Raw genomic sequence first — 14,467 nt, forward strand, 5'->3', positions numbered from 1 at the left:
TTGAAGCAAATGAATGTTTGTGACGAATCTACGATAGAAAAGATATTTAATAGATATCACTGGCCAACTAAAAAATGCGCAGGGAAATCGGAGAGTTTTAGTTCCCCCCCCCGCCCCCCGTTGGCATCCCTGAGAATCAGAGATATATTATTGAATGGCTTATTTGTTTCATGAATACACCAAGTGATAAAATACAGGCCCTAGCAATATTAGTTCACTTGCACACAGCCCATAATATGACATGCGATAGTAGTTCCATGCTGATCGCATGGAATTCTATCTCCTCTTTCCCTGAGGACATAAACAAACATATTGATGTAATTACTGGATGGCTAACACTTCTCAACTCATTTAAGATAATAAACATTTTGATGTTTACCCTGCAGGGCGTTTACGAGACTTCCTGTGCAGAGATCCACCGACTTGAAGCAGGGCTGCAGACCAGAAGGCTGGAGATTAACATCAGAAACACAACAGTGAGACCTACCCATGTGGACAGTTAGGGTCGCCCAGCTGCCAAACACTCAGGGCAACTTTAAGCGGGAGCAGTGCACAGCACTCACTTTCACCCATTGCGTACCGGGTATATGAGCAGGTTCCATGTCTGAAGATTTCTATTTTGGTTATAATTATGATGTCAAATTAGACTATTTTTTTAATTTATGTTTTGATATATACTGTTTTTACAATTACTTGTATGTTTTACTTTTCCATGCAATGCACTCTAGCTAATAAGCGCGCCACAGTCCATTCTAACCAGTAATTAACATCCATCAACATAAATCTAAAAAGTAATTTTAGATTTATTTTTACAGATACGATTAGGCTTTCCATTACAAACGTGAAACGTTTATGCGGGTATGTCGATTTTGCAGGGACGAAAAAGACGAACGACTTTCACTCAACTGCAGTGGACGTTATTCTAATCATTAAATCACCCCCCTTCCTTCTGAGGGTGCAGCATGTGTAATCCCATACTGCTGTTCCTCTCCAACCGATTCTCCACCTGTGCTACCAACAGTAAAAGCCATTTTTATGAAACATAAATTCTTAAGACATTGTAACGGGTCTTATTTAAAACACCCAAAGCACCTCAAACTGAAAATATCGTCTTTTTTTTTTACGTCTTCACGGGACAACCGTATTCAACGCAGCACCGGGGCTGGTTTTTAACGCGTGTAATAAAGAGTAAAATTACCCTGTAGTTTGTCTTTGGGGGGCAGTGAGACCCCCACCCCTCCCCGCCCAGAACCTCTGCATGAGCACAGCTGGTCCTGGGCTCGAGCATGTATTAAAAAAACACCACCAAAATGAAAGCGCGGGAGAGCCGCTCTAACGAGGCCGCGGCCCCTCGCTCCGGCCGCGGCGCACTGGGTCAAGACTGAAAAACGTCGTGAATTTACGACTCGGAGCCGCCGCTCGGTCATTCTTTATCGCCGTGTCCTCCGGGGCCATTTCAATGTCACGGCGTCCGGCGAGGAGGGAGCGGCAGTGCCCCACTGCACCTCCCGGTTCCCCCTCTTACCTTCTCCTTGGGACATTGTTGTTGACTTTGGCTCGATGTCAATTCCTTCCTTGCAAATCGCTGCCGGGGATGGGGGGATGGGGGGGGTGGGCTGGGAGTCACCAAGGGACATTGGGATAGCGGTCTCCTGGTGCTTCCTCTGCACGCATGCACGCACACACGCACGCACGAAGACACACACACGCACGCACGAAGACACACACGCAAGCATGAACACACACACACACACACACACACACACACACACACACACACACACACACACACACACACACACAGGGTCCTAGAGAGGGGAAATGTGTTCTGGCACAGTGACAGACGTAAGTAGAACTTTTTGTAATCCATTGTGAGCAGTAATTAGGCTTTTGGCAGGGAGAGGAAATCAGCCAGCAAGTGAAATCTGACACCAGACGAGAGATAGCAATCATAAACTCGTTTATTCGGGATACCTTGGTTGCACACAAACCAACACGTTCTCCTTCCTCCCTCGAGGATTATACACTTGCTTTGTCCATTTTCATTTTCGTCAAGAGATTTTTTATTTTTGGTTTCAACAAAATGTCCACGCTTGACTCTGAATAGTTCCGTTTATACATATTAAACCCTGACCGGGCTTGGTTTCACTAAGGAGCCCGAACATGACCCCCCTCCCGGAAAGAGAACCTGGCATTGGCTCAAATCACTGAATTAATGTAGGCTTTCCATTGGCTGTTTTGAGCCACACAGGCCACACAGGATTGGCCGTCGGGCCCCGCCAATCATCCGCCAGGTAGTGGCAGGTTACAGAACACTCCATTTACAACACACGTGAAGCAATCCTCAAGAAATAAAAAATAATAAATAAATAGAGAAAGCTCAAACCACACAAGTCCACACGAAGAGCAGAGCACCGACAGCATCAAAAACACGTCAATCATTAAGTATTCCTGAGGTGACAGCATCTGAATTTTTAGCACTTAAAGAGTGGCTTGGGGACTTTGAACAGCCACAAAGTCCATGTCCGTTTTCCAATACCTCTGTGCATTACTCGCACTGAGTTTGTCATCATTAGTCAAATTTATTATAACGTTCAATGGGATCTTGGGTGACTGAAAGGCAATTCTCAAAGGGTTTTCGGCCAATCATATGACAGGAGTACCACATTCAAACACCACACTATCCAATCAGGCTTCTGTAATTGCTTTGACTGCCTCTCCCCCCCCCCCCCCCCCGTGAACCAAATGCTGTCTCCCCAAGAGAAAGGCAGTGAGAAAACAGCTGATCATACCATAGACATATCATAAACAATTGCTTGACAATGTATGTTTTGTGTAAATATTATGTCATCAAAAACACACACACACAGTATATATATATATGTATTATCTTTGCAGGCCACCACCATGCAACAGAGAAAAACTCTAATGACACTCTGGTAGTTGGTCATTAATAAGGGAATAGGTTCCTCCCCAGTGTAAGAATCCTATGGCACTTGACTTGATATCCGCTAGTGTGAGAACACATTTGGGATTAGAAATCCACTCGTATCTAATTTAATTTAATTATTTTACAGTAGTTTCATCCTTTTCTTCTTTTCAGCGGGAGATGGAAAGACAACAACGGGAAAGGAACCAAACAAGACCTCAAAGTGCCCCCTGGATCATCAGAGTACCTGACCTAACCGCACACACATGTTCCCCACTACGACGAGAATGGCAGAACTATCTTCATGAACTCATTTCATGAACTCATTTCCAGCTAACTCCTTTCTGGTTTGCTGCAAATGGATTTGGGGTGTGTGTGTGTGTGGGGGGGGGGGGGTCAAACAAACAGCCGTGTATTCACACACTGTTATCGCTAAAGTGCGGGAGTAGCAGTGAACTACTGGCCCCACATCGCGCAGGGGCCCGCATTGGATAAACGGTTCAGTTCCTGCCAAGTGGCGTCCTATCGAGTTGGAAGGCAGCGTGATAACCTCCCAGCCGTCAGCTCTACACACAAGGAGCCAGACGTCATCGCCACCCTCGTGACTGGGACAGATGTCCGCTCACAGCAGCACGCAGTTGTCAACAAAATTGTGATTGTCAATTCTTACCAGATATAAACAATGACAATATTAATAATAGTTATATTGTGCTGGTTCCCAGTCCACCACATAACATCTGCCTCAACCCAATGACCAGATGATCAAAGCCTTCTCAGCTGTTTTTCCTTCTTCATCCTTCTTCATCCGTCCAGCAACTAAACCCTCATTTCCCCAGACTCGCTCTCTGCTTTCATGCTGCTAACTCGCTTCTGTGTTGCCGGGCTTTTCTTTTTAATCTGACATTACATTTATATGAAATAAATCTGAAATAGAGAGATCCAACAGCCATCGGCCATGGGGTCCTGATAATGATAGTAACGTTTCGAATCCGGACACGCTGTAAACAAAGAGCCTGGAAGGCCCGAAGCCGTCGCTGAAGTCCCTTTGTGTTATCGTTTGGCAGGGACCTCTCCCGTAGTCAACACTCGCTCCGCTCAAACACGAGGCCCGTGTCTGTGATTTAGCAGCTTGTTTGTTTCCCGGATGGAACAGGGTTGCGATTAGCTATAACAGTCTGGCCAAAATGCTCTCGGTGGCGTCATCTTCCACCCGATAACTCTTAGGTTTGGGAGGGAAGGGGGGGGGGGGGGGCTGTCTTATTTACTGGACGTCAAACAAATACCTTCCAAACTTTACACAGCTCTCATGTCTTATTTTAACAGTTACTGCATCAGAAGGCCCCAGACCAAATGGGAGGCCAGATCACCTTAGAGCACAGAACATGAACGGAAGGACTCATTCGTAGTGTTAACCTGCACTTTTGTCACTTGATTTCTCAGTTGATAACTTTGAACGATAACTTTGAAGTTCCAGTGCACATAGTTGTGGTTTTATTTTTAAAAAGTAATGTACACATACACTGTATCATACCAAAAACATTTCAACAAATGATGAAAGTCTTCATTCGGTATCTAAAATGATATGACTTTAGAAACTTGGCGTAAAACTTAAAAGCAAATCTGTAACATGCAGTCTGATTCATACGTTTTCAAATAAACGGATAAACGTCTTCCGCACGCACACGGTATACTAAACAGAGACCAACGTCATTCCGTCTCTCTTTTCTTGGCACTAGAGTTGACCTTCGAAGAAGCACACGGAAGAGAGACAGGACAGGGTCACTGTGATTGGTTGACGTGCACCATTGCCACAAGATTTCAGTTTCAAAGTTTCAAAGTAAAAGAAGGCAGAGGGACCACAACTCACACCAAAGTGTGTCAACTAGTCCACGAGAGAAAGAGTGTCTGTGTCCTTGGACAGAGAGAGACCCATGGCAGTGGATCGCTTGGATTGGTTTACCATTTAAACAATGTCTATATTTTCCTTTTTTTTATACCACACATATCTACAAGAGGGAAGATCGCGCTGAAGGCGCTCGGGCCGAATGTCCGAAAGACTTGTGGCCAGTTAAAATGAATATAATAGTAATGAAGAAAGAGGAAGATAAGAAACAGCCACGACGACGTCACAACGGTACACCGGTGTCGGCCGTTACAAAAAAAATGTTTTAAAGAAATGAAAATAAAACAACATAAATAATTTCAAAAGTGCAGCTTCTCTTATTGCAATGCAAACCCAAACAAACAAATAAACTCAATAAATAGTGACTCACTCAGATCGCTGAAGAACCAGCCGTAAAATAATTTCCTGAAAACGTTTGTTTGCAAAGCTCGGCGATCTTTTATGCCCCGTTGAAATAAAAAAAGACCCCTCGTATTAAATAAGACCTAGCTAGAACCCCCCCCTCACCTGTACACTTCCATCTGCCCCCCCTGCACTGAAGGCAGTGCAGTCTGTGGTGGTGGTGGAGGTGGTGGTGGTGGTGGTGGTGGTGGTGATGGTGGAGGTGGTGGTGGTGGGGGTGGTGGTGGTGGTGGAGGTGGTGGAGGTGGTGGTGGTGGTGGTGGAGGTGGTGGTGGTGGGGGTGGTGGTGGTGGTGGAGGTGGTGGTGGTGGTGGTGGTGATGGTGGAGGTGGTGGTGGTGGTGGTGGTGGTGGTGGTGGAGGTGGTGGTGGAGGTGGTGGTGGTGGAGGTGGTGGTGGTGGTGATGGTGGGGGCATGAGCAGGGGAGAGAAAGTTCACAAAGTGGCCGATCATGTTCCTCTAATCTCCGATGGCCGCGGCTAAAGTGTGGAGGGAGTTGGGGGGGGTGGCAGGGTTAGGGTCAAAAGGTCAAAGGTCAGGTTCTCGCTTGTTATTCAACTGCTATCTCTCAGCAGGCGGTTCCTTTCCTCTCCAACCTCCCCCCCCCCCCTCACCGACGCACACACGTGCACACAGACGCACACAGACACACACAGACGCACACAGCTCATCCACAGCCGTGCCTGGGAGGAATTACCCAGCAGCACTCGGAGCGTTGAGCCGCTTCTTCATCTTCTTCACCGCAAAGCAATTTAATCTCCATCATCATCATCATGTCATGGTTGTTGTCATTATCATCGTCGGGGGGCGGGGGGGGGCATTAGGTATTGGGTGAACCCGGAGAGGTCAGGGGTCACGAGGGGACGTGGGCGGGGCTCCGGTCGCCGGACATGGTCCACAGCAGGAGCATCTGGACCCCCACCAGAGCCCACAGGGAGGGGCTGAGGGCCGCCGCGCCCCCGCAGCCGAAGTCCTGCTCCTGGGGTCGCAGGGGGGAGGGGGGGGGAACGGAGGTTAGAACTCGGAGAAAACATAAAACAAACCTAACCCGTCCGAAAAGAAAATCTCCGAAAACGTAGAACATGTCGGAGCAGCGACTCACACGTTCCAGCGGAGACGGGCGCGGGCCCAATGATGACCCGTCAAACCGCCGCTCGCTCTGACCCGAGGACACGCTAAAGACACGCTAAGGCACACACGGCGGGGCTTAAGATTCCGTTCAGCACGGTTCCAACGGACCGCTTTCTGACGCCGCTGAACTAAAACGTCGACCGAAGAACAAAAAAGCCGACGTGATTTTTATCAAGGAAGAACGATTTGTTTAAGAGCACAGCTTCAAGGAACAGAAACACGACGGCTTTTGAAGTCTAGGGCTAAAGGAGGGGTGAGCGGAGCGCCATTCGCTAGCGTCTGGCTCGATCGCGCCGCACATGTGTGAGCGGGACGGACGCCGGAGTCTATTGGCCGAGACAGATAGAGACGGATGGACGGAGATAGCGGGGGGGGGGGATGGGAGGGATCCAGGGCAGGCAGTTCAAAGACAGGGGGAGGTCGAAGGAGGGAGAGTGATGGCGGGGAGGAGACAGGGTGAAAAATGGAGGTGAGTTAGGGGGGGGGGATGAAAGGAGGAGGACGCGTGGGGAGGAGGGGGGGGGGGGGCGGGGGAGACAGAGAGCACACGCAGAAGCGGAAGGGATGGGTAGAAAGTAAACGTTGTAAAGTTGGTACGAAGGTAAAAGTGAGTGGGGGCTGAGAGACAAGGAATATGGGTGAGCCAATCAAGGGAGGGAGAGCGGGAGCGAGAGCGCGTTGGAGATAGCGGGAGAGAGAGCGAGCGAGAGAGAGAGGGGGCGAGCGAGAGAGCGGGCGTCAGAGAGAACGATGATGGACCGACCCGAGGCAGCACATGAACAGTGGCGGCAGTGATGAGCAGAGCGGGCGCCAATGGGCAGCCTGCGCTCGGACGGCACATGGCCTCACCCTAACCACCAACAGCCAATCAGAGAGCGGGAAGGGGACAGAGAGAGAGAGACAGAGAGTCATGCAGCAAACGTTCAAACACAGGGAGCCGGTTAGGTATTAGAAACAGAGCATTGCCACAAAAGACGGGAGAAGTGTTATACGGGTCACGAGAAGAAGGAGAAGAATTCATCCAAGTAATGCCGCTTACAGATGGAGAGCTAGAGAGGGGTTGAGAGATGCTCTGTGTGTGTGTGTGTGTGTGCGTGTTTCTGTGTGTGTCTCTGTGTGTGTGTGTGTGTGTGTGTGCCAACAAAGGGAAGGCAAGACAGCACAAGCAGGGGGTTAGTTCTCCATCTGATGACAAAACTGTGACAGCGACTGTAAATCGCAAATAAACAAAGCGTTGAGACGGCGAGGTTTCACACGCAGAGGATTGGTCGCCGCTCCAGGGATCTGTTTGTTTATGCGTGTTTCTCCGTAAGTCGGGAAAGCCGGACCGCTTCTGCCTCTGTGTGAGAAATCTGGTCCGTGACGCGTTTTGGGGCGAGGGGGAGGGAAGGGCGGGGTTAGTGACAGGACTGATTTGCATAGTGCAGGCAGCGGTTGAATGGGAGCGGGACTACAAAGGGACTCTGGGAGGATGAGTTGTTGCCGAGAGTGGATTGAAGAAGAGAATCGGTTATTGGGAAACATGAGGGAGGGGAGAGGCAGAGAGGTAGGCTGAGGACGCAGAGGGCCTGGTAAAAACAGAAAGTACATCGACTCCCAGCTGCTGCTGTTGCCGTGGTTCTCTGGAGAAACATTCGGAAGCTACACCCGTTAACGTTTCTTTAACTAAAAAGGTACTGGCATTACTTTGACAATGTTTCGTTTTTTACTATGGTTTCATGGAATATTTAACACTAAAAGTATGCTGTGTAGCAATGGAACGAGAGTAGCGCGGTCATTACCAATTTTTTTTTTTCCTGCGATAATAATTACACATTTGATTCATGTCGCACATTCGGAAAACCAAAGGCGCTTTACAAGCGTTAAAGAAAAAAATAAATAAAGAAAAAGATGTATTCATAAATATGAACAAACTCAAGAAGCGTGGGGAGGAACTCACCTTGGTGTTGTCGTCGAAGCAGTTGGTCGGCCCCTTCCTGTAGCGCGGGTTCTTGGCCAGAAAACACGGGTTTGGACCGGTGGCTGACGGCTCCGTTAAGGAACATGGTTGGAACACAACCCAACACAACACCCACGAAGGAGACAATGAGACTCAACGCACACAAACCCAACACAACACCCGGGAAGGAGACGCTGTTTGACTCCAGGTCCCAGGACACATGACCATATTTACCTGTCTCATCGTTTATAGTCACCTTTATCGATAAATTCCCCTTAAAATGTGTGTATGTGTGTGTGGCATCGCTCCGCCACAAAGCAAAGGTTAACAGAGTGCTTTCTGCTGGAGACGATGCTAACTACTGGAGAGATGACGGGAGAGGGTTAAACAGTGGAAGGCACCAGTCTTCCACGGGGTTTCCAAGCCGCTAGTGCTGGTTATTGTACTGCAGACCCAATGAGGCCTAACATGATAACTCCCCCAGCAGGAATTATTTTAACGCTGGCAGTCTGGGGCTCCAAGCGAAGGAATTAAAAACAAATAATTAGAAAACAAGTGGAAACCTTCAGAACTGCCCGGTGTTTCCTAATTGGCCACAGCCCTGTGTGTGTGTGTGTGTACGTGTGTGTGTGTGTATATTTGTGTTCATCTTTGCGCAGTATGTTTGTGTGTTTTGTGCGTCATATGACGGGATTTCTGCGTACGCCGTTCCAGAATCCGGTGTATCCCACAGCCATCTGCCACCCAGACAGACCCGCTCCACAAACAACCCTGGAAGACGGAAAGATTCTTAATCTCAATTTCCTCAAAAAACCCGCCCCACTACCCCATCGTCCCTCACGCACGCACGCACACACGCACACGCACACACACACACACACACACACACACACACACACCCTTATCCCCCCAGGCAGCAACAAACACCACCCTTCTCCACTCCCTCTCGCTGTGCCAAGCATGGCAATGAGATTGAGTAGATGAGTGTGTGTGTGTGTGTGTGTGTGTGTGTAGGTGTGTGTGTGTGTGTAGGTTTGTGTGTGTGTTCTGGGGCTTCTCTATCGTGTTTATTGACCTTTTGACAAACATGTTGTCATTGGCGATCACAACATGTCATCGACCGATGATGAGGTCATGAAATAGAGATGGAGGGGGAGGGGGGAGGAGGAGGAGGAGGAGGAGGAGGAGGAGGAGGAGGGGGAGGGGGGAGGAGGAAGAGGGGGAGGGGGGAGGAGGAGGAGGAGGAGGGGGAGGAGGAGGAGGAGGAGGGGGAGGAGGGGGAGGAGGGGGAGGGGAGGGGGGGAGGGGGGAGGAGGAAGAGGGGGAGGAGGAGGAGGGGGAGGAGGAGGGGGGAGAGGAGGGGGAGGGGGAGGGGGGGAGGAGGAGGAGGAGGAGGAGGAGGAGGAGGAGGAGGAGGAGGAGGAGGAGGAGGAGGAGGAGAACTGGCCGGTTTTTGCATCTCACAAAACAGACTCCAACAACTCCAGCACAATACACCGGTATGTCTCGTAGCTTAGCACAAAAATATGTACTTAGCACATATTTGTCTAGCAGCATAGCACAACAAGACATACGTAGCACCTGTTTGACTCGTAGCTTAGCCCCCGACAAGATATAGGTAGCACGTGTCGGTCTTGTAGCTTAGCACAACAAGAGGCTCTTAGCCCGTGCTTGATGCTACGCTACATGGTGTAGCCCCCGTGGAGGATACAGGGCTGCTCGTCTTGGACCAGCGGGTTGCTCTCACACTGCACGCAGGTTTGTCGGGCGTCAGCGATGATGAACACCAGGTTGGTCCTGGGCAGCTTCTCCGCGTGGTAGATCCTAAGGAGGACACACACACACACGTAAGGATACACACGCACTCATGGATATAAGTACCCACCACGAGAACACAACACTGATACACATACACACATGTGGATAAGCAAACACGACACGGATACGCATACACATGTGGACACGCACACAAACACACAGGTTCAGATAGCCGTACCTAAAGCCCAGACACATCCTAACATACTGTTGACACCGGTCAGCAGCGAACAAATGCCTTTATTTAACTCGCCCACTAAACATGCACGACCGTTGTCTTCTGTGTACTTGCTCAGACACACACACACACGCACGCACACACAGAGGCGCAGCGAGAGATTCAATGTACGTGGGTAATGGGGAACAGCTCCACGCACAGGAATGCACCGTGCACCTGATTAGAAACATACAGGCCATAGCTAAATCACCAGCCCTAGGTCACGCACGCACGAACACACACACACACACACACACACACACAGCAGTCTGCGGTGCCAACCTGCCTTGGGGGCCCCTGGGGGCCGAGGGACAGGGGGCTAAACACCCACCAGGTCGAGAACCCATTTGTGGCCCTTTTTTTACGGCCCCTCGTTAAAGGCTAACGTGTGTGCGGCTAATGCGTCGGAACGCCGCTCCGCATGCGAGCGCCGCACTCCATTAGACGGCACAAGGGGGTCTTAAAAGAAAAGAGAGGCCCACGCACACGCACGCACACACACACACACACACACACACACACACACAAACATGAAAGTGTGGTGGTCTGCGGTCTGGTCACTTCACCCCCTGGCATGTGGATTTTTGGGGGCCCCTTTGTGATGTCACCTCCAGGGGACAGGGGCTCAGACCCCAGTGTGTGTTGATCTGAGCACTAAAAGTTCCCCCCCCCCCAACCCCCCCTGTTTGGGTTGAGCGCGCCGTTGTGTGCTTTAGGATCAGATGAGGGCGAGGCCACACTTTGTAAACGCGGCGACTTTTATTTGTTGGTCGGTTGTGTTGATAAATAGGTGGGGACGAACAAAAATATATGGTGGTTTTACAGAGGGGGTTTAGTCTGTTTGTCTGTCTGTCTGTCTGTCTGTGCCTGCCTGCGTGCATGTGAGAATGAGAGCGGCTCGTCAGCACTTCAGATAACAGAGCATCTAGAGCGAGTGGGGACGAGAAAGAGAAACAGAAAGAGAGGGAGAGGGGGAGAGAGAGAGAGGGAGGGGAGAGTGAGAGAGAGAAAGAGAGAGAGTGAGAGAGAGAGAGGGAGAGGTAGAGGGAGAAAGAGAGAGAGAGGGAGAGGGAGAGAGAGAGAGAGGGAGAGGAAGAGAGAGAGAGGGAGAGAGAAAGGGAGAGAGGGAGAGAGGGAGAGTGAGAGAGAGAAAGAGAGAGAGGGAGAGAGAGGGAGAAGGAGAGGTAGAGGGAGAAAGAGAGAGAGAGGGAGAGAGAGAGAGGGAGAGGAAGAGAGAGGTAGAGGGAGTAAGAGAGAGAGAGGGAGAGAGAGAGAGAGAGTGAGAAAGAGTGGGAGAGGGAGAGAGAGAGAGAGAGAGGGAGAGCGAGAGGGAGAGAGAAAGGGAGAGGGAGAAGAAGAGAGATGGAGAGGGAGAGGGAGAGAGAGAGAGAGAGGGAGAGGGAGAGAGAGAGAGAGGGAGAGGAAGAGGAAGAGAGAGGGAGAGGGAGAGGGAGAGAGAAAGGGAGAGGGAGAGAGAGAGGGAGAGAGAAAGGGAGAGGGAGAGGAAGAGAGGGAGAGGGTGAGAGAGAGAAAGGGAGAGGGAGAGGGAAAGAGAGAGAGAGAGAGAGAAAGGGAGAGGGAGGGGGATAGCGGCGCAGCGATCGGTAAACATGACACTGAAAGCCGCTGGTGCCGTTGGCGACAGAGCGCCCAGCTGGAGAGGAGAACGTTTCGGCTCACCGAGACCCAGAGGGGTAGGTGCGACCGGTTGAGCAAAGTCATCAATTTTAATAGAAAACAATATTAAGTTTAAGGCGGCGGTGTGTGTATCTGTCTGTTTGTGTGTCTCTGTATATGTGTCTATGTGTATGTGTGTGTAGGTGTGTGTGTGTGTGTGTGTAGGTGTGTGTGTGTGTGTGTGTGTGTGTGTGTAGGTGTGTGTGTGTGTGGGTGTGGGTGTGTGTGTGTATCTCTGTCTATGTCGGCCTGTGTGTTTTTGTAATTGAGTCTGTGTGTGTGTGTGCTTGTGCATGTACTTGTGTGTGTGTGTGTGTGTGTGCTTGTGTATGTACTTGTGTGTGTGTGTGTGTGCTTGTGTGTGTACTTGTGTGTGTGTGTGTGTGTGCTTGTGTGTGTACTTGTGTGTGTGTGTGTGTGTTTGTGTATGAACTTGTGTGTGTGTGTGTGTGCTTGTGTATGTACTTGTGTGTGTGCGTGTGTATGTACTTGTGTGTGTGTGTGCTTGTGTGCTTGTGTGTGCTTGTGTATGAACTTGTGTGTGTGTGTGTGTTCTGTGCTTGTGTATGAACTTGTGTGTGTGTGTGTGTGTGTCTGTGCTTGTGTATGAACTTGTGTGTGTGTGTGTGTGTCTGTGCTTGTGTATGAACTTGTGTGTGTGTGTGTGTCTGTGCTTGTGTATGAACTTGTGTGTGTGTGTGTGTGTGCTTGTGTATGAACTGTCTGTGCTTGTGTATGAACTTGTGTGTGTGTGTGTCTGTGTTTGTGTATGAACTTGTGTGTGTGTGTGTGCTTGTGTATGAACTTGTGTCTGTGTGTGTGTGTGTGTGTGTGTGTGTGTGTGTGTGTGTGTGTGTGTGTGTGTGTGTCTGTGTGTGTGTGTGTGTGTGTGTGTGTGTGTGTGTGTGTGTGTGTGTGTGTTCTCTCTCACCGGGAGCAGTTGTCACAGCCCACCGTCCCCTTGAAGGAGGTCTCGCTGGACTCGAAGAAGTACTGGGTCTGCTGCGTGATGCAGCCCTCCTTGGACATGGAGTCTGACAGGTCCTCCTCCACATCGGCTGGGGTGGACACACACACACACACACACACACACACGAGGTGAGCAACGAGAGAAGAATAATCATTCACCTAAAACTGAATAAATGCCCAGGCATGCCCTTTCCACATTCTGTGCCTCGGGTAAATTATAAATACACGAAACTTGAAAATAATTGGGGGTTGTGTTTCTGGCAGCGTGAGAGCGAAAATATTCAGATCATAATCTTCAGTCTGAAGTTATCTCAAAATGTGCTATTTTCTCCACAGCATCAATATGATTTGGAGACCATCAATACGTGGATGGACTGAGCTGGAGCTGGTTGGGAGGGATTTAGTCTGATAACATTTGAAGCATTTTGAAGTGGTTCGGTGGCTTGAGTAAAAAGAAAACAGATGGAAAAGAACGCTGGGGAACACGCAGATTCCCAAGCGTCCAATCAGAAGACAACTCACCTGCTTCCATGAAGTTTGGGAAGGTGATGCTGACCAACATCTGCTGCATGATGGACCTGGGAACAAACGACACGGCCGTGACGCAGACACAGGTTCACGAAGACGTCCACCGGAGTCTTCCTGCTCCATGACGTACCAGACCTCGAGCATCACCCAACCGTTTCCCACTCAAAACAACTCATACCAGACACCCACTCTGTTTACCATTTGGCATATTTATGACAGACTCATAGGGGATTTCTGTTGTTGTTATTGTTCCATGAGCCCGTTTCGGCGCGTGTGGTTTGAATTAACAGACTGAATGTGATGCGGACTTGACGTATGGCAAATAAACAGGAACACGCACGATTGCGGTTAAACACGCTGTCATCGTTGTGCCTTCACATTAACATTTTCCCATTCCTTCAAACAACGCGATGCCTCCGGTTCAATGGAAAGGGATTCTCGGGTGGTTACACATGCCGTGAGGTCTGACACTTTTCCTTCCTTTGCGAGGGAGTAAACAATTTTCTTTAGTGGGACGCGATTCGGAAAAACTCACCAGGTCGCAGCTGTGGCCCACCAGCCGATGTTCAACATGTCTGCGATGGTGGGCTAGGGAGAAGAACAAAACAGAAACCACTTAGACCGGGAGGCGACAGATTCAGACCCAGAGATCCACCTCCTCCTCCACTTCTAGTCCCTGCATTGGCCCGGCTGACACCGTGTGACTGAGCGAGCCGACCCACATCCCAACCCGGCCAGACGGGATATTTGTCGGTCTGGCCCAGAGAGAGGGAGGGTGAGCTTGCATCTCTCCCAACAGATGATCCACAGAGCCAAACTCTGAAGAGGAGCAGGCAAACAACAGACAGGACAAGTCGAGACCAGAGGCCAGTGAGAGATCTTGTTGTGAGCAGGGTTTAGCAGCGACGGCCTTGCAGTCTGCTTCCCTTCCCTCTGGCAGACTCTGTGGGACGAGGG

The 14,467-nt window shown here is 50.0% G+C and overlaps 1 protein-coding gene across 1 annotated transcript in view; it reads right to left on the reverse strand.

Moving 5' to 3' along the window:
* Positions 1 to 2,820: 2,820 nt before the first annotated feature.
* LOC307089617 (voltage-dependent calcium channel subunit alpha-2/delta-1-like) overlaps positions 2,821 to 14,467 on the reverse strand; it is an 82,772-nt gene continuing 71,125 nt past the window's right edge. Inside the window, exons 32-37 of the mRNA XM_079755971.1 lie at positions 14,046 to 14,098; positions 13,505 to 13,560; positions 12,945 to 13,071; positions 10,016 to 10,128; positions 8,305 to 8,387; positions 2,821 to 6,213 (exon numbers count right to left, since the gene is read on the reverse strand). Of these exons, the coding sequence (XP_079612097.1) occupies positions 6,088 to 6,213; positions 8,305 to 8,387; positions 10,016 to 10,128; positions 12,945 to 13,071; positions 13,505 to 13,560; positions 14,046 to 14,098 (558 nt within the window). The 3' untranslated portion in view covers positions 2,821 to 6,087. The remainder of the gene's footprint in view (positions 6,214 to 8,304; positions 8,388 to 10,015; positions 10,129 to 12,944; positions 13,072 to 13,504; positions 13,561 to 14,045; positions 14,099 to 14,467) is intronic.

Source organism: Pollachius pollachius (assembly GCF_949987615.1).
Source record: "Pollachius pollachius genome assembly, chromosome: 18".
NCBI lineage: Eukaryota > Metazoa > Chordata > Actinopteri > Gadiformes > Gadidae > Pollachius > Pollachius pollachius.